Raw genomic sequence first — 20,917 nt, forward strand, 5'->3', positions numbered from 1 at the left:
GTCATCGCTACTTAGGTGAGTGGATCTACGAACCACGGTGACAGAATGTCGCAATAGTCAGCCCAGGGGAGTAGTTGAGCAGCAGAAAGGGCCTTGAGCATGTTCATGTCAGCCCACGAGCTGCAAACGAATTTCAACGACTAGCAGCAAACCACCCTTGTCTATTCGCCTCTAGATGAGCAGGGTAGACTGCTTTGATGGGCAGCATAAACGCTGCCGTGCCAAGACAGCGCGGCAAGGTGACTGACCACGAAGAGGTGCGCTTGTTTAGACGCGTGATCCACGGCTTCAATAGTCTCAGAACTGTCTTCCCATTCTGGAATCGTCGCAAGCCTACATCGGTCCGCATCTGGTTGGATTCAGCTGATGGCAATCCCACCTGGGAAGTGAAAAGGAAAATATCGCTTGCAGTGGCGACAAGCCTTCGTGGTTGCTGTCAGCTAGGGGCGTGCGCGTCTTCTATTGTAGGGGTGAAAGAGATGTAAATTCTCGGCATGAGGTACATTGAGACGAAGGTTGATCATGTCATGGGTGGCAGTGGTGGTGACGGAGGGAAGGGATTCTATTCTCACGGCGGGGGTGGACGCGAGAAGAGAGGCCCTGTCAGCCATGCATAGCCCCCTGTCCATCTCATCCACCGTTGTCATGCCCATCTTCATGGCTGACATCTCTGCTGACTTTTTTCTTCAAGCACGCCCGTGAACAAAGCCATTCAGTACAATCGTGGCTAACATGAGGTTGAGTCCTGCTCATGCGCAAGAACAAGTCATGGAACAGCAGCACGCGATGGCGAAACTCAATGGCGCTGACCTTGCTGGCGCATCATCCCCAGTTGGTCGAGAACGACACTTGAGCTTTCGGTCATGGCAGCAGAGCCGATAAAGTCAATGCCTGTTCCATAGTGATGGCTTGGCAAAATAAGTCGGTCGATGCACCGTCATTCTTTCCATCCTGCTGCCATCATACAAGGCCAGGGTCTGAGACCAGCTGTACAACATATCCACGTGCGTCGGCTGCCGGACCAACTCAAAGGAACGGGCTCCAATCTCAGCCTTGATCTGATCTGTGTGGCCCAGGGCACCAATCACTATGGCCCCGGAGTCTAAATTCACAGAAGTTGACCTCGGAGATGGAATCGAGGCAGTAAACCCTGGCAATGACTTGAACGCAGACGAGAATGAGCAAGGCAGCAGCAGGCTCGAACCCTTGTCGACTGAGTCCACCGGCCACTTAGCAGCTCACACTCATCTCGAAGGCAACACTTCAGGGCCTGATCGCAAGCAGTCTCAGTCTTCTCTCCAGTCATCCTCCTCAAGGACCATATCTCAGTCCACGCTCTCCGGTGCCGACGAGGAGTCACTGGGAAAGAATAGGAGAGACACATCACCCCCTGCCTACCAAGATGTGGAGCTACAGCGGAGAGAGAGTGATGCTTCAACCATCACAGCTAGCAGCGAGGTTGCCGTGGGGAAGCAGGAAACGCGCGAGGAGAGGGCTGCTGGCAAGGGGTTCTTTTCCTGGCTCACCAGGACGCGACCACCGCCCTCATATCCGTCCGAAAGAACTGTCTCGCCCGAGTACACTGCCGGAATCTTAAGCCGACTGACATTTCAATGGATGTCGCCAATGATGTCTGTAAGTACTGGCCCATCTCTTGATGCTTTCCGTCTGCCCACTGCACAAACTGTATTCTTCTGTTCTACCTGGTCCCCTATACTTGGACCTGTCTCTTGAATGAACCAGGCAGCTGAGTTGTTGAAAAGACGACGTCCACGCATCGAATAGCACAGATTTGCGAGCTCGGGCATCTACCCAATGCCGATGCTCTGCACTTCATGAATTGACGACTGACTGTTATCATGTGATAGGTGGGTTTTCGTCGACCTCTGAAAATCAATGATATCTGGCTTCTCAACCCAGACCGATCTGTCGAAGCCCATGCCGAACTCGTCAGCGCCGCCTTTAAAAAAGGCGTCGAGGCAGGCTACAAGGCACCACTTTTCTGGGCCTTGTACAGTACCTTCAAAGCCGAGTTCCTGTTCGGAGGTCTGTGTCGGCTAATCTCTGACTTATTCGTTGTCGGATCTCCCTATACTCTTCGTTACCTTATCCAATTCACCTTGGAGTCTTACTATGCGAACTTCGAGGGCGTTGAGCCGCCTCCTGTTTCCCACGGCTACGGTTTGGTCTTCGGAATCGTATGCATGCAGGTCATCCAAAGTTTTTGCACAAATCATTTTTTCTACAATGGCCACATGGTCGGCGGCCAGACAAGAGCTGTTCTAATCACAGCCATTTTCAACAAGTCGCTGAGAATATCAGGGAGAGCCAAAAACGGTATAAAGCCGCCATCCTTCAGCGACACCCAGGCAACGCTAGTCGCCAATGAAGGAGACCAATCCGGTCAGGAGAACAAGACAGAGCAAGCACTGGACCAAGAGGGGAAAGCGAAGAAAGCAAAGTCGCAGAAAGTTTCTGCCGTTGCAGAGACGGGATGGTCGAACGGACGTGTTATCGGCCTGATGGCCATCGACTCGGCCCGTATTGATGCAGCTGCCGGTTTAATCCATACTGTCTGGACTGCACCACTCATCACCATTATTGCAGTGGCACTTCTGATCGTTAACCTGAGCTACAGTGCTCTGGCGGGATTGGCCATACTAATCGTGGCAATGGTTTTCCTTGCAAAAACAGTCGGCAACCTATATGTCAGGCGCAAGATGATCAACCAGATTACAGACAAGCGCGTAGGTCTTACACAAGAAGTATTGTCAGCAGTCAGGCTGGTCAAATATTTCGGTTGGGAGACCTCCTTTGTCGAACGTATTATTGGTCTCCGAGCCACGGAAACAACGGCACTGCAATTCTTCATGGCGTTTCGCAACATCGTCACTGCGGTCTCGCAAACAGTACCCATCTTCGCGGCCATGCTTTCTTTTGTCACATACGCTACTACTCACAGTGGACTATCCCCAGCCGTCGTTTTCTCATCAATGGCTATCTTTAACAGTCTCCGCAGCCCCTTGACGTACCTTCCTGTCTGCCTCGGAATGGCAGTCGACGCCTGGGCGTCTATGCAACGGATCCAAGAGTACCTTCTTGAGGAGGAACAGGAGGTCTTCAAAGTCGAGTCAAGCTTGGAAAGTGCCATTCAAGTTGACGACGCTACCTTTACCTGGGAGAAACAGGCCTCAAACGGATTGCCGCTAGCGGCTGGGACTGGCGAAAAATATGGCTCCAAAATGACTCTCGTCGCAGATGATTTGCCTTTTAGTCTCGACCGCGTCAACATCGACATAAGTCGAGGAGAACTCATCGCCGTAATTGGTGGCGTTGGATCCGGCAAGACTTCACTGCTTGCTGCACTGACAGGCGACATGCGCAAGACCCACGGTTCAGTGGTCTGGGGAGGATCCAAGGCCGTCTGTGCCCAGTATGCATGGATACAGAATGCTACGGTCAAGGACAACATTATCTTCGGCAGCCAGGTCGACGAGGAATGGTATCGCATTGTCGTTCACGCGTGCTCACTCACCGCTGACTTCGAAACTCTCCCACATGGTGATGCAACGGAAATTGGCGAGCGAGGCATCAACCTTTCTGGAGGGCAGAAGCAACGGATCAGCTTGGCCAGGGCTGTGTACTCAAAAGCTGACATCCTCCTCCTGGACGATCCTCTGAGTGCGGTCGACCCCTATGTCGGCAAATTCATCTTCGAGACGGCCATTTGTGGTCTTCTTGGCCACAAGACACGCGTCCTTGCGACGCATCAAATGCATGTCCTTAGCCAGTGCGATCGCATCGTCTGGATGGAGAATGGCCGCATCAGAGCCGTAGACTCTTACCTTAATCTCATGGTCAATAACACAGAGTTTTCTGCCATGGTCCATGAACGGGCCGCCGCGGCGCAGCAAAATAGCGAGGCAACCGCCGACTCAGCCATACCAACAGCCGCAGTCAGTACCACCACCACAACCTCTGCTGCAGCCGCGAAGGCCGCAAAGGCCGCCGCTGGGAAGTTGAAGGACCTCATGTCAACCGAGGACCAGAATACCAAGAGCATCCCTTGGTCTGTGTACATTTCGTATATTACGTCTGCGGACAACATGTTGCTGGTCGGACTCATAGTCCCGCTCCTCTGCCTGGCGCAGGGCCTGAATATCTTGTCTAGTCTCTGGCTAGCATGGTGGAGTCAGGATAAGTATGGTCTCCCGGAGAATACCTATATCGGCATATATGTCATGCTTTGTGTCACACAAGCTCTTTTCCTATACGCCTTCGGCATTTGCCTCGCAATTACTTGTACTAGTTCCAGCAACCACATGCTGAACAAGGCGCTGCGAAAAATATTGCATGCGCCCATTGCTTTTTTCGACACGACACCTCTCGGCCGCATAACCAACCGCTTTTCCAAGGATGTCGATGTGATGGATTACTCTCTGACTGAAGCTCTTCGTCTTTATTGCATATCGATCGCGATGGTCATATCCATTTTCGCCTTGATTCTTTCCTATTTCTACTGGGTGAGTACAATTGAAAGCTTCAGATGCCCACCTCCCAGCGAATACTGAGCAACTAACAACGTGGACAGTTCATCTGTGCCCTTGTCCCAGTAATGATAATATTCTTCTTCTCGGCGGCTTACTACCGCTCCTCGGCCCGCGAGGTAAAACGGTACGAGGCCGTCCTTCGGTCAGTCGTCTTTGCCCGTTTCACCGAGGGACTAAGCGGCGTCTCTTGCATCCGCAGCTACGACTCGCAAGACCGTTTCGTCAAGACGATCAAAATGGCCATAGACAACATGGATAGCGCCAACTACCTGACCTTCTCCAACCAGAGGTGGCTCAACATGCGTCTGGACCTGGTGGGGGTCATCCTAATCCTAACTGTCGGTATCGTGGTCGTCCAGGAGCGGTTTACGCAGTCCCCAGCCATTTCTGGGCTGGTTTTGTCATACATTCTCGGCGCGACGCAGGTCCTGCAGTTCATTGTGAGGCAATTTGCTGACGTCGAGAACGCGATGAATGCTACCGAGCGACTGTACTCTTATGGCAAGGATATTCCACAGGAGGGTTCCGTCGTGAACAATGGTGTCATCCCAAGACCGCCGACGTCTGCTTGGCCTTTCGCTGGCGAAATTACGTTCGACAACGTGCGCATGCGGTATAGGCCTGACCTGCCCGAGGTGTTGAGGGGTTTCTCCCTACAGGTTGGCGGGAGCGAGCGCATTGGAATAATCGGGCGCACCGGGGCTGGCAAGTCTAGCCTGATCGGTGCACTCTTTCGGATGCAGGAGCTCAGTAGTGGATCCATCACCATTGACGGGGAGGACATCTCCCAGTTGCCTCTGGGCGCCCTCCGCTCACGGCTATCCATTATCCCACAAGACACGACACTATTCCGCGGCACTGTGAGATCCAATCTTGACCCGTTCAACACCTGTTCCGAGTGGCAGCTCATACACGCCCTGCAACAAGCTTATCTGGGCTCACTCAACCTGGACGACAAGGTCGAAGAGGAGGGGTTGAACTTCTCCCTCGGTCAGCGGCAACTCCTCGCACTAGCCCGTGTGCTTGTCAGGGGAAGCAGGATTGTCGTGTGCGACGAGGCCACATCCAACGTCGACCTGGAAACGGACGAGAAGATACAAAGCACTATGCTCCAGGCCTTCAAGGGCAAGACAGTGCTGACGATCGCGCACCGGATACGAACCATCATCAATTATGATAGGATATGCGTCATGCACCAGGGCCAGATCATCGAGCTCGGCACTCCGAAGGAACTTTGGGAGTTGGGTGGAGTGTTCAGGGGCATGTGTGAGAGGAGTGGCATTGGCGAGGAGGAGTTTACCGAAGTTGTAAGTTATTCCTTCAAGCCCAGCAATCCCCTGATTTCAGTTTCCTAACCACATATCATGTATCACTCTGTCTGCGTCGACCGTCCTTGACTGACTGGCCTTCACAGTGGTTTTGATATTCGCGACAGGGGGCATTATGGCATGGGTACACAGACACCGCATTGAACAGGCGTTAGGTGTTATTTAGCATGGGTATCCAAGTAAAGTCGGGTGCTCGTGTGGCATCTTTTTCGTGATGTGTAATCGACTGCCGGCCGCCGTCGTGATGGCCACACGGCTCTTGATAGAAATAAGAATTGCGACACGCTATGGCGAGTGCGCTGTCCGGAGCGCGGGAAAATTCACGTACCGGAAACTCCGTTTGATTTGGTGAAGGCGTTGTCGTCCTCAAAAGCCGGACCGGCTCAATGTTATGTTCATATGTTCGTTTCCAGGAGAAAACGCAGCTCTCAGAGTCCTGAGGTCGACCGACTAGGTAGCCCTTATGGACTTGAATGCCCCAGTTATGTAGGAGCACACCACGGCACATTTGAGCTAATAGATCGGCTGAAGGCCTCTCAAGGAGCGCCTAGTCTGTGTTCGTCGGACTTACGAGCCTCGACCTGGGCCTCGCCTGTCTTCTTCAAATACTGCTTCCAATTGACTGATTGGTACTGAACGGTATTGTTAGTCCACAATACCGGGCCTTCTCTGTGCAGACGTTCGCTCCTGAATCGTTCAGCGCTCGAGCTTTCCGTCGAATCGACCGTGGCTGTCATTGTCGGGTCTGACGGCCCCGGTTTAGTCGCAGAATTGACTGACATTTGGCCCGAGTTGCACAAAGAGGTCGGCACCGGTTTCGTATGCGCATCTTGTGGGAGCCATAGCTTCAATCTCGCCAAGTAGACTTTGACGAGTTGCCGCCTCAAGAGCCTGAAATGTCGCAGGTCTTCTTCCTGTCCGGGCTGCCCGCGGTTCCTTCTTAGTCTCTGACGTAGCCGCCGGTACGGAACTCCCAAAGCCGCAGCTTGGAGTGCTAGCGATCTATCGGACTCGGGGTCCGCGCTGTGGGTCATCAAGTACGCCCAACCAGTTGAACAGTCATGAGGCTTTTTCTCCAGTGACTTCCCTGGAAGCTTATACAACTCATCACGATGCCTTTTCAGTCGATGGAGCATTTCGTCTCTAGCAGATCCAGGACCCCATCTGACAGACCATAAGAACTGTCTTACTCGTGCTATTTCAGTTTCCATGTGGTACCGGCCCGTAGCCCCGTCGATTGGGTCACCAAGGCTGCTAATATGGTCGCTCCGGGTGTCCTTATGGGGTCCAAGCTCGGCGCTGGCCAGCGCGGAGTCATCATTGTCTGCATCTGTCTGTTTGCCGGTGATAAGTTTGTGTGCTCGGCCGCGTTGTTCGGAAGGTCTGGCGTGAAGACCGGGGATCTTCTTCGCCTCGTCCTCAGAAACCTCGGCTCTTCTTACGGTTGGGGCTGCCGTCCCTTTCTGGGCTGTCTCAGATGCATCCTTGGGTGCAAATAAAATGTGTTGAAGACGAGACCACATGGCGGTCGACAGCCTCTCTGTCGCAGCCTCCCTCGCCGACTCATGGCGCGACAGATCACCCTGCTGGGCTGTCCGTGATTGGATGATAAAGGACTGGCTGTGCTTAAACAAAAGCTGAAGCAGGGCCAAGTGGTGACCGATGAAGAAGCGGTCCGGCAAGTGGCAGCTTGACTGGACCTTGTCCCGTGGCAGATCTGTAGTGTAGGTGGACCTGGTCAGGGCCTGTCTTGTGAGACCAAGCCTGTCCATAAGGGCTTCGACGGCTGCAACATCGCATTTTGAATCCAGCCAGACGGCACCGAGGATGGCCTCGACGGTAGTGGCCATCCTAGCTTGACTGCGGCAGGGGGAGAGGGTACAGTCCTGGATGCGCATGCGGAAGCCAACTTTTGCGAGGTTGATGTTGCTGAGCGAGGCTCGTTTCAAATGTTGCCACTGGGACCGGGGAAGAAGACCCTGATCATCGTGGCCGTCGTACCACCTAGCTGCCAGCTGGGCGTCGGCAATCCTGTCTCCGGCCAGGGCCAGACGCCGATTGTGGTCGCCAACGGTTAGGGCTTCTCTGATGAATTCTTGATTTCTAAACCTGTAGCCGATGATGCGCTGGCATTCTTCAATGCGGGCCTGGTTCGTCGCGTTCCACAGCGCCGCAGGCGAAGGGAGTTTCATGGTCGGGCGTGGACGTGAAATCTTATGCCATGCCATCGATGCCATCGATGTCCCGTTTCATGTCATCACATTCCAGCACGTTCCTGTTGGATATAATTTGAAGTAGCATTGGCGGCAGAGCGTCGATCAGCCGGCCAGCAATGGATGAGATTGCTGGCTGTGACCCATGAGACCGAGGTCGAGTTGACTTCGGGTTGAGGTCGAGTCAAGGTTAATATTTTCCTCGCCTTGCTCAGAGCATGCGCCGGCACCTACGGGCGGTGGGGTCAGGTGGCCAAGCAGAAAGGACAGTCAGAGCTCTAGGACAAGGCAGGGAATGTGGCACTGAAATGAGTGAAGAGATGAGGCAAGGTGAGTCCATCCAGCAGAGGCTACATGCACAGCGGGATGCCTCGAGATTGTTGGAAGCACTGAGGCATTGATGGACGGTGATGGCCTGGTCGCTCAGAAGATTTGTAGGGCCCCAAGTAGCAACTGGCTAAGTTCTACTGCAGTCAGAGCCAAGGTAGTCAGGGTTAGGGTACTAGCTGTGGGGTGGGGGTACGAGTGGGGGTGGAATTCTTGTTCGCTGAGATTTTCTTGAAGATCATTGTGTGGAATAATTTGATCCGTGTTTGTGCCATCATCGGACTCAGACAGCTCAGTAGCAGCTTGCCCTCCGTATGCTTCGGAGGAGGTCCGCAACGTGCTCATGAGTTTTGAGCAGATCTTGCTCTTGCAACTGTGTGTAGCCAGAAGAAGAGAAGAATCACTCTTCTGGCTCAACTCTGTTCCTGTCTCCAATCAATTCGCGAATTTCACACAGGGAGTCAACTAATCATTGACGAAGTACAATCTGCTTTCTGCACTCTTTCTCACATGGTAGAACACCTGGTCACCTTTCCTGCATATCATGACGTGCCACTACACCAAGAGTGACGCCGAGAGTGCAAGCAGCCCAGGAAGAAACTGCCTCATTTTCTCGGTTTCCGGAGGACAACTACAGCAAGCTGGCTGCCAACTCGAGATTGACTGCACTTGGCCAGTCTACAAGGACTATGGAACATATAGCCTGTATTCTGTTATGCCCTGCGCCTCACAAGGCCTGCGACCATCTTCAATGCCCACTACCAGCGGTGCGATATTACGGTCTTGCTGGCAATAATTAAGATCGTTCACAACCGTCGCAATGTTCCTAGCTAGCCTTTGAGTGGTGCAGAAGGAAGGAAGGCCACGAAGCGCGGGCTGGTTACGACCTTCAAGTCAGGCTCATATGTTCGGCCAGTGGAGCTGTCACATGCAGCTGTGGACCAGCTTTTGCCAGCAACTCTACATCTCATACATAAAGTCCTGCTCATAAATGTACATCTGCTATAACACTATGCAATATGACTACTGAGGCACTATCTAGGTACAGACTTGCTGGTCAGACCTCTATTAAGGCGCGCCTATATATACTGTGAGGTATGGCCACCATATCCTTACTTTCCGCCTTGCAGTGATGGATTAGTCCCAATTTATGTTTCGATGTTTTCTGAATCGTCAAAATTGATGCTGGTGATTTCAACCAGGTCAGTCAATACCGAGTCGGGGTGGTCAGCAGCTAATCACACACTCTTTCATTCTAAACGAGAGATTTGCTTCCGGCATGGATCAGGGCCTTGTCGTAACAGTCGATTTTCACTGCAGCCTCGTGCGCAGCAATCACGAAATAATTGCACCCAGCAAAGCATGCCGCCAAAATGGCTTTTGCTGAGCCAGCCACATCTGAAATAATTACGACTGTACAGAATGCCCCTGAGCGGCCCGTGCCAACACGAAGCCTTGGCTGTGCCCCTGCCCCGGTCCGTTGGGAGACGTTCGGATGAGAATACTACCCTGCTGGAAGCATTGGATTGTGTTCCTGGCATGCTGAGTAAACCTTATTGTCCCACCCATGTGGTGCCCCGCAAGAATATGAGGAGACAGTCACTAGTGCATCGGCAGCAGAAACCTTGGATGTCAAAACCCGCAAAGCTAAACTGATTGTAGCAGGTGCAAGGGGAGCTGTACATTGCAGTGCATCCATGGAGAAGTGATGACTTAATAGATAAGGGAATATACTTCGTGTCATTGGACATCTGCATCGCATCATCTGGTCTCTGTCACCTAGCGATTGCATGATCGATGGCGAGAGGGCCGTTGAGAAGCATGTTCCCCTGAGCACAGGTGCAGCAAGAGGAGCTACCACCCCCGTTTTAATGCCCTCTATACGTATAAATACCATATCCCGAGCTTTGCTCGAGGCTTAGGATGTCGTAGAGATCACGCCTGGTCCTGAGGTGACCCATTCATTGCAAAACGCCGCGTGAGATTGTCGTGCCGGTATAGCGGTTACACGACATCATGTTAGCCCAACTTCTGCTTGCGTCGCTGCTGCCGACATTCTCATTGGGTGCGACCATTCATTCCCACGGAAGCAGTCGTCTTCAGGCCCGACAGAATGCAACTGAGCCGTGTGCTGTTGTCAGCCGCGAATGGGCTGCTCAGAAGGCAGCCAATGTCTCTGGTATGTGCACCTATCAGCCACGCGTGCAGAATCAAGGGACTCAGCGAGCTGACGGACGTTGACGCGCAGGAGTGCCGATCGTAGACGGTCAGCTGGCATACGATTGTCTAAATTCTGTCCCATTGCACGCGGATGATGCTGTCCGATTAGTTCGGTCTATTCAGCCGTACTTAGTGTGGCAGACAAGTGAGTTGCTTGAACGCTGGAAGCATTTGTTCCCAGTTCGGTCAGTGCTGATGCAAGCACCGCAAAAGCCACTTCATATCTACAGGATCCGCCAGCATCGTTTCAATTTCCTGCATTTGATATTCCGGCCGCCTTCGAGGAAATCATCAGCAATATCCAGGGCGGTTTGTATGCCAACGAGTACGAATTCCAGGCCGACCTCTACGCCGCCTTCAATCTAGCCAAAGACGGTCACTTCAGATACTTCCCGGATCTTGTCGCTGCAGCCCTTCAGTTCCGAAGGCAGGACATTGCTTTGGCCTCAGTGAGCCTCGACGGGGTGGCAGTCCCTCAGATCTATGCGGTTTGTAAGTATAAGTACCTGTTCACAAAAGTAAGTGCGCAGATTGACAACATTGCTGAACACATCCGCAGCTGATCTTCGGGCCTACAATAACGGCACATTCACGAACCCATCCCCAGTCACTCAGATCAATGGCGAGGACGCGGTCCCGGTATTGGAGGATTTGTCTCTCCTGGGTGCGCTGCAGGATCGCGATGCTCTCTACAACACCCTTTTCTACTCGCCAGCCTTTTATGCTTCGAATAAGGGCGACTGGCAAGGTTACTTTGGTGGGACCGGCCGCTATGGTAATATCTATCCCAACGCATCTACGTCTCTGACGTTTGAGAACGGCACGACGATCGACATCCCCACTGTTGCACGGGTTGTGGGCGATTTCTCCAACATTACAGATGGAGAATCTTTCTACGCCAAGTACTGCTCGGGTACAGTCCCAGTCACATCGGTAGCTACGCCTACTCCTGTGCCCACGCCTACGCCGGGTGGGAACCTAACGGGTACTACGCCGCTGGGATATCCAACTCCGGTCGTCGTCACATCGGATGGCTCTGCAGCTGGCTACTTCCTCCCAGACAGTGACGTGGCAGTCCTCGCGCTGCTCACCTATGCGCCTGCGATACCGGCCGAGTTCCAGCTCGCAGTTCAAACCCTCATCGAGGACGCCAAGGCTGCCGGGAAGACGAAACTGATAGTAGACGTCTCGGCCAACGGCGGAGGCTATATTTTCCAGGGCCACGATACCTTTCGGCAACTCTTCCCCCAGATACAACAGGATGGCTTCAACCGCTTCCGCTCAAACGAACTCCTGCAGATTGCGGGCAAGCAGTTCTCAGCCGCCATTCCGCCTGGGTTCAATCCTGAGACAAGTGATAACGACACGCTGATCAATATATGGGAGTCGTATCAGAACTTCCGCTTCGATCTGAACTATACCAATCAGTCATTCGTTTCGGTCGAGGACAAGTTCTCCCCGGAGACAATCAACGGCGATGAATTCACCCCAATCCACCGCTGGAACTTTGACGACCCCCTCTTGACCATCAACGAGACCTATGGTATTGGTTTCGACGTGACGGGTTATCGCTCCCGTGCGAACAACTTCACGCAGCCCTTCGCAGCCGAGGACATCATCCTCCTTTACGACGGCTACTGCGCCTCGACATGCACTCTGTTTTCCGAGTTCCTGCGTATCCAGGGTAATGTGCGGTCCGTTACGTTCGGCGGCCGCCCCGGACTGGATGAATCAGGCGAGATCCCCATAATTCAGAACTACGGCGGCGTCAAGGGGAGCAATAATGTCGGCTACAGCTACTTCAATCAGCTCGCCGAAGTCTCGCTGGCAGCTCAGGGCAACGCGCTGAATACCACGTCCGGGCCAGTGGGGCCTCTGTCTGACGACGAGATTGCGTTGTTGGAGCTCAACCTCGACACGTACGCGGCCAATCGCAGCACGGGGACAAGCATCAATGTGCGTGACAACATTCTCAGGTACAATATAGATGACGGTGTGCCCGCGCAGTTCATCTACGAGCCAACGGACTGCAGACTGTTCTACACACCTAAGAGTATCATCGACCCCGAGGAACAGTGGCGGCAGGTAGCGGAGGCGGCTTGGGGAGGTGGAGACTGCGTTGCTGGCTCGCTGGGAACTGGAGAAGACAGGCTGAAGAGGAATGCGGTGCGAAGCGGTGAGAAGTGGAAGAGAAGCGTTGAGCCCAAGGTGATCAGCTTGCCAGACAAGGCGCCCGTGAGGACCCTCTGGTGGGAGGCGCAGTACGAAACAAGTGTGCCTTACTAAACGCCGCGGTCGCAATGTTCAAATTGGGTCCTTCTGCAAGACTAGACTATCTAGGGAGGAGAATGTCGTACCAGTGATCATTCAAATGTACAACTCACGTACGTTCAGTTCCAAAGTCACACACAAAGCTTTTCTTTTTCCTCTTGCTGCCCGCCCATTACACGTCCAACGTACTTCAACTATGGTAAAAGCCCTTATGTCCGTACATCGTCGCAATTCTACCCGACTCTCGTAGGCATAGGTGCCAAATCTGACTTACTGGCGTCCGTAATTCCAGCAGTAGAAATGGAAAACCACTAGTCGACATCGCGAGGCGTCTTCAGCTTGCCGCGTCTCTCCAAGGAGTCAAGGTAGTTCTTCACATCAATGTCCTTCTGCTCCTGCTCCAGAACCTCGCGGTTGCCAACGCAAAGATTCAGGAGTTTGTCGTAGTCTCCCGCCTCCCAAAGGTCGTACTCGAGGACAGTGGCCGTGTTCATGCCTAATAGCTTGCTGGCGTCGTAATTGACGGTCTTGCTCTTGATGCGACGTACGACGTAGCTAATACGCGTATTGACCAAGCCTTTCAGTCTGGCATTGTCGTCAGCGGAGAGAGGAGTCATGACGAGAGCCTCTAACAGCGATGGATTGCGAAGCAAGAGTGACTTGAGACCCGTGGAGGCAAACCACAAAAGCGTGCCGATCTTTCCGTAGCGCCTGATATTGACATCAGAGACCACCTCAGGCTGGATTTCGAGGCGCAGCTGGCTGGTGAGGTTGACCCAGAATCTCTTGGGCTCGTACAAGCTCTTCGCACTCTTTACCTTTATCTCGATCTCTTGCGCCCGGTAGCTGAAGAAGCTGCGGACCTCCTTCTGAACCTCGGATGGCGACAGACGGGCTAGAAGTCCAGGCTTGAGTGACTCCTGGTGGCTTGGGACGTAGTCCTTGACCAAGTACTTGAACATGCTGAGGTACTTCTCAGCAGGCTCCTGTTCTCTATACTTTCTGTACTCTTCCTCGTACTGGGAGACATACAGCTGGAGCTTGTCCGGGTCGAAGAAATGATTCTTGGCACAAATAAGTGCACTCATCTGTTCAGCATTCTCAAACTTCAAGTCGCTCCACTTTTGATCGATGCTGAGCATTCCCGCGAAGCGCAAGAGCTCGGTGGGATCCAGGGACAGCGGGATATCGCACCACTTCTTGCCACCCTTGACCATGAGGTAGCCTTGCTCAACAGCCTCTTCGATATCGTGAGGCCGCAAGATGAGGCCGTCGTAGTTGTGTTCTGGTCGGAGCTGGTGGCGAAGGCCGTGGTCGCGCAGGATCGCTTTCATGATGGGGCGCATGCAGCCATAGGAGATCCAGTATGCATTCCACTCGGCGACCATCGGGTCCTTGTACTGCTGAACATCAACCTGGATAACGTCCATGTCTTGGGGCCCGTCGCTCGTGCGGTCCCAACGAGTGTCGTCAAAGTTGACCGGACGGGTGGGCAGGTCGGCAGCGAACTCTCCCGGCCAGGAGATGGCGTAGTATACCCACTCTCGGTCGGCATCGTTGATGTCAATGGCTCCTATGAGACCGGCAAGATCTTGCTTGGTGAGAAGCTTGCCTTCGAAGGGCTTGCCGACGATGACATCGAGGTCGCCATGATCCGTCTTGCCAGGGACGCCGGGAGGGACGATGACGACGCCGAACTTGGTGCGCAAATTGGCTGTGACCTGCTCGAGAACGTGTCTGTAAACACGCTTCGGCATTCGAGGGGTGTAATGCCACTTGAATGCGTTTCCTCCCATTTTGAAGCACCAATTTCTGAAGGCAGGGAACAAGTGGGCTGCCGCAAGACGAGGTGCTGAGGGCCAGAGGCGAGGCCAAGGGGTGCTTGCCAATGGTATCGTGTACGTACTTGTGTATGCGTGACGTGAAGTGATTTGAGGGTCAAAACTGACCTCCAGCAGCTGGTGAAGACAGATAGATTTGCCACCAGCTTGCTTCAGCTTGCTTGAGCTTGCTTGGCCGGTGTCATGTGGTGGTGGTGGAGTTGGTGGTGGCGATAGAGATGATGTGTTGTGTGTGCAGTGCTGTGCTGTGACAAGGGATTCAGGTCGACTCCCCCAGCAAGATTCTTTTTTCAAGCTTTTCTGGTCCAGGAAATTGTGGTTGTGATTTTTAGGGCACTTACCGAGTGCTTGCTTATGTCGCTGTCTTCACTCACTCCCTCCCTCCCCAAGCCCCTCGTGGTGTGGGAAGTCAAGCCGGCCGAGTAGCCTGCGAGCACACACCGCATCAGTCCCGAGAAAAAGAAAAGAGCTGTCATGCACCCCAGGGCTTCTGATTCTTTGATATGTGTTACATTCAGCTGCTCACCAGAAGGGTGCACTTACTCAAAATCTGGATGCTGGCAGTCCATTCTTGGTTGGCCTTGAAGATCCCAGGGCAAACCCAGAGCATGTGCTGCTTTGCCCACCAGCAACATCCAAGACAAGTGAGTGTGATCAAGAAGAAGAATAAATACATTGTGAGAACATTCTGCCCTATTGTACGATTGCTATCGGAATGAAACCGTTCTGTGGCCTCGGTCTCTCTGGCATGGCCCCATTACGTCTCGTGGCCCAGCAGGCTATTCCTCAGCTTGTCCAGAGAGTTGGTCAGCTCGTCCTCTAGATCCTTCTGCCACACCCAATCCATCCTGTTCAGTAGAGTCTCCCGAATCTTCTCCTTGTCCGTGCCAAACACAGGGTGCTCGAGGTCGTACAGCTGGCCAGTCTCCCTCGAGTCCTCCACTAGCCGCAGCGTCCTCTCCCGTCGCGTGGCATCGTACACTCTGAACGCCGCAGAAATCGCTTTGCTAGCGTCCACATGTTCGCCCGCAAGAGCCTCTGAGACGAGCTGGCCCAAGACCAACGAGTCCTCGATGGCCATGCCCGCACCCGAGCCCTTGTGTGGTGTGGTCGCGTGCGCCGCATCCCCGATGATGCACACCCGTCCACCATCGGACACATAAGTTGGTGCTGGCGGGTGGTTGAAGAGAGCCCAGATGTCGTTCTTGCGCATCAGCGAGATGATCTTGGTGGCGGTGGGTGACCAGCCTTCGAAGTCGGCCTTCATTTGCTCAGGGTTGGCCTCCACCACCCAACGATCGTCATGCCATTCCTTGGCTGAGGCAAATGCGACAACTGCAGGCTTTTGTCAGTGACGATCCAAGTTAACAATACGGAATCCGCCACTTACCATTCATCAGCTTGCCCTTCTCAATGGCGAACGTGAGGATGTGGCCGTGTCGGCCTAGGTACATTTGAGCATTCTTGGCCATCTCCTCGCCCAGCAGAGACACAGCCTCATCCATCGGGATCAGACCACGGTAGCAGAACTTGCCGCTGAATGTCGCATTCGCGTTCTCCGGTTTCGACGTCTCAGCCAACAACGTCTTCCGGATGTTGGACTTGATCCCGTCGCATCCAATGACCGCGTCATGGATCTCGTCGTCTCCCTCTTTGAAGTGCAGCGTCACTTTGCCGTCCTCGCTCTCGGTGTAATGCGTCACCCTCCTGCCGAACTTAGCGACACCGTCAGGGACGTGCTTGATCAGCTCGTCCAGGAAGTCGCTCCTCTTGACACCGCGCTGGCCGCCTGAACACTTTACAGTGGCGATGAGCTCTCCCGTGGCGTCTGCGCCTTCTCCCCCCTCGACCTGGTACTTGCCATCGACGCTCTCGCCAAATCTGAAGTCAAACCACACGTCCTGTTTGGACTCGAACTGGTTCCTCGTCTCCGTCTTTTCGAAGGCGGCGTACACCTCTGGTCCGATGGCCTTCATGGCGCGGGAGGCATTGGGCCCAAAGGACACTCCAGCTCCGATCTCGGCAAACGCATGGGCGGACTCATATATGGTGACTGAGTACTTTGGCTGCGATGATGATGGTGACTTGGAGCGCTTGATGAGATTCAGCGCGAGCGTCAGGCCGGCGATGCCACCACCCACAATGGCGATGGACGGGACTGGCTTCGTGGGCGACATGCTGACGTGCTGTGTGGTGTCAGATGAATGAGAAGTTCGTCGAGCCAGCTAGGTATGAGCTCTTAATAAGACAAAGGCTAATGAGGGGGTTTGATGACAGTCAAGTGAGAGATCGAAGCCTTTCTTTTCTGACCCTGAATATCAATGCTGTTGCCCTTTCTGAAAGAGATCTCTTGGCACGGAGCAACACTGATGATCCTTTCTAAATCAATAAGTGATGAAGTCTTCGTGTAATGCCCTTAATGCGAGTGGTTTACGCTTTTGGGTCGTGACGTTGTCGAGGGTCCAGGGATGGATGGAGTCCAGATATCAAACCCCACTCTAGTCCATTCTGACCGAAATTTCAAGATGAATGAATCGGCAAGTTTATTTAAGTGCCCGGGTGCGCGGCTCGCTTTGACGTCACGAGGAGGGCTCAAATCCGGAGTGCAGCAGCGATCCGCTTGACAAAAGGCGGAGAGATCGTGGGTTATGCTGAAGCAATCCCTACTTCCGAGAGCCCTGAAGTGCTCACTTGCATCCGTCAAGGACATTGTTTCGGCAAGCATGAGCGTGCGGGTCCCATCGTGGTGTAGAAATCGGGAATGGAACAGGCGTGATTGGCGGCTCGATGTTATATCGCCGAGGCACATGCATAGGCATGGCCCCGGAGCCCGGAAAAGGGAAATAACCAGCAGGTAGTCTTCCGCACTTTGTCCTACGTGGCAGTCTAAATGGGTGCGTTGATCGAATTATGTTGAATCCAGGATTAATATGTCCTGCGGGCTGTAGTTCGGCAAGTCCGGTAAAGCGTCCTTGAGAATGATATGTACAAACCCCCACTAGATACGTCGGCAAATGCACCCGGAAAGGGACAGCGGTTGACCCGATCGGCATCGCTAACATTCAAGCGACTACATAACGGCAACTCCCGTTGAACGAGCAATATTCCCGCACAATATGCGGTGGACAATTTCCTCTCAAGCAATAAAACGCGTGGTTGCGCAAATAAGATACGTATTAAAGTTGAGCTCTCCAGCTCACCGGCGGACATATCTAAAGAAGTCGATGGTGGCAATGCTCGAGGGTGATCAATCTATCTTTACTCAGCAAGTTTTCAATTTCTTCACGCCAGTTTGGGCGATCACATCATATATAAGACTCTTCTCAATATTGTTGATTTGATATTGAACCAAATTGATTGGGTGTTTATTCTTATCTTTTCCTCATTGCGCACAGAAATTGGCTTAAGGGATTAATCTCTTTGAAGCTGTGAGTATTCACTCCCATTGTCGACTCCCAATTTGCCGCACTTGGGAGGCCACAGATCATCTAGGTAGAAATCAAACAGATAATGGCGCAAGATATATACCAGTCGAGTAACAGCACAGGACAGGAATGTGTCGAAGGCGCATCGCGATCCACATCTTGGTATCATGCAATCTATATGGAGGTACCACCTTGATACCAGCCCATTCATGAGTACTCGAGGTCCGCAACTCCTTGCTAATTTGGTCTTTCTGAGGTTATGGGGTCTTGAGTGCCTGAGTTCCTGATTCAGCTTGTGCCATGCCGTTTTTGGCATTCACAGCCTCACGTCCTTGTCCGAATATTCAGCTCTAGCGATCCTATGCAGCCACGGACAAACCATCCCAAACAACAGCCTCTTCTAACACAGCACCAGCCCCCTCAGCAAAGCATTCCAACTCTTCGCACCTCGCATCCTCAAGGTAGACCCTCGTCGTAATGACGGCTCTATTGTTGACAAACACTTCAAGCACACTGCCGTCATAGAAGACATTCACCATTAGCTTCTCCTCAACCTCGGCGCCGGTCTGCGCATCGTGCGTTGTGAAGAGCGTGAAGGGCGCCGTCTCAGACTGCAGCTTCGTGTCCTTCTCGCCACCCTTGTAGGATGGTGGGACGTAAAAATCCGGACGCTCGATGATGAAAGTCTCGTCGGCCGGCGTGAAGTATAGTTTGGTTGACTGAGAGGTGCTAGCATGGTGGATGATCAGACCAACGCGCTCGCTGGACGAAACCGATGAGAAAGATGCTTGTGCTTCCCACTGTGCTGTATGCAAGGCCACAGAGCTCTGTGCTGTCCGTGTTTTTGAGTTGAGCGCGCCAGGCTGAGCTGTTCGTCTTGTTGCAGCGCTGCGCAACCTCTGCAGCCGCGAATCGGGTGCTATGCCGAGGGTGTGCACGGTGAAAGTTCCATCTTGTCCAGGAACTGGCGTCACCTTGATATTTGTGATACTCTTCAGGTCAGACTTGTTTGCCCGTACCACGTTGTTAATCGTCGTGAGCGAGACGACCCTCGGGAGAGAAAGACACCCGCTCCAGCCTTGGTTAGCCTGCATTTCAATGGGTATGTCGTCCTCTGTCACCCAGCCGATGACGATCTGTTGCTGTGTCACCGGGTCAAAGAAGCCGTTGGCTGCGTAGTACAGTCCGTGGTCGAAGGCACCACCGTAGGAGAACTCCGTCAACGCCTCATACTCAGACGGACCCTCAGCAGGATCAATGCCAATCCATAGCTGCGCTCGTGGGCATCTCTTTGTGCCGGGAACAACGCCGGAGCCGCCATGTGGGGGTCGACAGCCCTCGGCGCCAAAGATGAGGAAGTCTTGATGGTGTTTCTTGTCTGCAGAGTTCAGGGATAGGAAGTTTGTCACTTCCCAGTTCACGCCAAGGTCACCAGTCCAGCGTGAAGGCGCATAGTTAAGGCCTGGTGTTGTGAGCGGCGCAACGTACGACCAGTTGGTCAGGTCAGTGGGGTCGACCTTGTAGAGGAAGGTAGTAGGAGTCTTAGAGCGGATCCCCCCCGAGATGATTCCAAACAGCGGCTCCTGCTCCTGCTCCTGCTCCTCTGCCACATCCACTCCATTCTGCCTAGGTCTGTGCTTGGCCAGAAGTTCCCTCGCTGCGGGCCAGGTTGCAACATAGGGGTCTCGCCACCCGGTAACTGCAATGTCTTCTGGTGGGCCGGGCAGAATGGGATTGGAGGCATGTTTGATCCATGTGTTGCCGCCATCTGCGCTTGTTGCGAGACTCAGTGTCTCGCAGCCTCGATGATAATCTTTTGTGTAGTGTATTGGTAGCCTTGAAACACTTGTGTAAATGAAGCTGACCTCTTCTTTACTGCCTGCGTCACCTCTGTGCTTTCTATCTAGGCCTGTTGGCCTCCAGCATCCCGTGAATACGCCCTCGGAGTCATACGGGGCATCCCTTTTCAAACTTGGCGCCTCGGGGACTTCCCAAGATACCAGGTCTGATGAGAAAGCTTTCCCCCAAACAATATCCCCCCATTCGGCTCCATTCGGGTTCCATTGGAAACCAACGTGATATGTGTTTGTTGATGGAATGTAACCTGGGGCACAGGGGTCGTTCATCCACCCTCTTGGTGCGATGAGATGGTATGATGGCCGCCAGCGAGCGTAGTCTTTGGGGGACAACTTTGTGCCGCTAAGATGGCGAGGCACCCGCTCTTCTGGTGGCGTGACTGAACCCATGATATGCGCTTGTAGATGGGTGTCAGATGTGAAAGGGTAGTGATCAAGGAGGGGCTCGGCGCAGGACAGCGCAGCTTTTACCGTGTGATATACGATTGAGGCGAATAATGTTGGTTGAGTGACAAACTGACAAGGACGACGTAGAGGATCCAGAATAGGAAAAGTCGGAGGACAGAACAAGGACAATTGGGCTAGAAGTAAAAGGGAACTACGGATCTTTAGCGGCCGGTGCTCGAATCTCCACCGGCTGGCTGCACCGTCGGATGAATCTTGTCGGAGCGAAACACCGAGAATTGTCCCCCGGGCAAAGCCTCCTGGCCCGTGAAGCCGATCGACGGCCTGTCCACCGTGTGGTAGCACCGCACTCTATGGTGCAACGATCTGCCAGGGAAGCGTGGCCCGAAATAGACCTTGTGTCTACTATAGTAGCATGCTGACTCGGATATTGTTTGAGCCGGCATAGTTGGTCATGTAGAACGCGGATCCCCCTGATTTC

At 53.4% G+C, this 20,917-nt stretch overlaps 6 protein-coding genes across 6 annotated transcripts; 2 read left to right on the top strand and 4 right to left on the bottom strand.

Moving 5' to 3' along the window:
• Window positions 1-1,089: 1,089 nt before the first annotated feature.
• J7T55_014984 (uncharacterized protein) lies at window positions 1,090-5,973 on the top strand (the record flags this gene model as incomplete). The annotated part of the gene is made up of 4 exons (XM_053135306.1): window positions 1,090-1,635; window positions 1,869-4,523; window positions 4,592-5,857; window positions 5,965-5,973. The coding sequence occupies 4 exons, from the start codon at window positions 1,090-1,092 to the stop codon at window positions 5,971-5,973; spliced, it is 4,476 nt and encodes a 1,491-aa protein (XP_052987071.1).
• Window positions 5,974-6,198: 225 nt separating this feature from the next.
• On the bottom strand, window positions 6,199-8,070 carry J7T55_014985 (uncharacterized protein; the record flags this gene model as incomplete). Its single annotated transcript, XM_053135307.1, has 3 exons — window positions 6,199-6,260; window positions 6,450-6,901; window positions 7,052-8,070. 3 exons carry the CDS (start codon window positions 8,068-8,070, stop codon window positions 6,199-6,201), a joined length of 1,533 nt encoding a protein of 510 aa, XP_052987072.1.
• Window positions 8,071-10,434: 2,364 nt separating this feature from the next.
• On the top strand, window positions 10,435-12,924 carry J7T55_014986 (uncharacterized protein; the record flags this gene model as incomplete). The annotated part of the gene is made up of 4 exons (XM_053135308.1): window positions 10,435-10,597; window positions 10,667-10,702; window positions 10,852-11,130; window positions 11,198-12,924. The coding sequence occupies 4 exons, from the start codon at window positions 10,435-10,437 to the stop codon at window positions 12,922-12,924; spliced, it is 2,205 nt and encodes a 734-aa protein (XP_052987073.1).
• Window positions 12,925-13,220: 296 nt separating this feature from the next.
• On the bottom strand, window positions 13,221-14,705 carry J7T55_014987 (uncharacterized protein; the record flags this gene model as incomplete). The annotated part of the gene is made up of 1 exon (XM_053135309.1): window positions 13,221-14,705. The coding sequence occupies one exon, from the start codon at window positions 14,703-14,705 to the stop codon at window positions 13,221-13,223; it is 1,485 nt and encodes a 494-aa protein (XP_052987074.1).
• An 802-nt stretch (window positions 14,706-15,507) lies between these two features.
• On the bottom strand, window positions 15,508-16,927 carry J7T55_014988 (uncharacterized protein; the record flags this gene model as incomplete). The annotated part of the gene is made up of 2 exons (XM_053135310.1): window positions 15,508-16,085; window positions 16,141-16,927. The coding sequence occupies 2 exons, from the start codon at window positions 16,925-16,927 to the stop codon at window positions 15,508-15,510; spliced, it is 1,365 nt and encodes a 454-aa protein (XP_052987075.1).
• A 1,607-nt stretch (window positions 16,928-18,534) lies between these two features.
• J7T55_014989 (uncharacterized protein) lies at window positions 18,535-20,421 on the bottom strand (the record flags this gene model as incomplete). Its single annotated transcript, XM_053135311.1, has 1 exon — window positions 18,535-20,421. The coding sequence occupies one exon, from the start codon at window positions 20,419-20,421 to the stop codon at window positions 18,535-18,537; it is 1,887 nt and encodes a 628-aa protein (XP_052987076.1).
• Window positions 20,422-20,917: the final 496 nt, after the last annotated feature.

This window comes from Diaporthe amygdali (genome assembly GCF_026229845.1).
Source record: "Diaporthe amygdali strain CAA958 chromosome Unknown NODE_53_length_281289_cov_64_976018, whole genome shotgun sequence".
NCBI classification, from domain to species: Eukaryota; Fungi; Ascomycota; class Sordariomycetes; order Diaporthales; family Diaporthaceae; genus Diaporthe; species Diaporthe amygdali.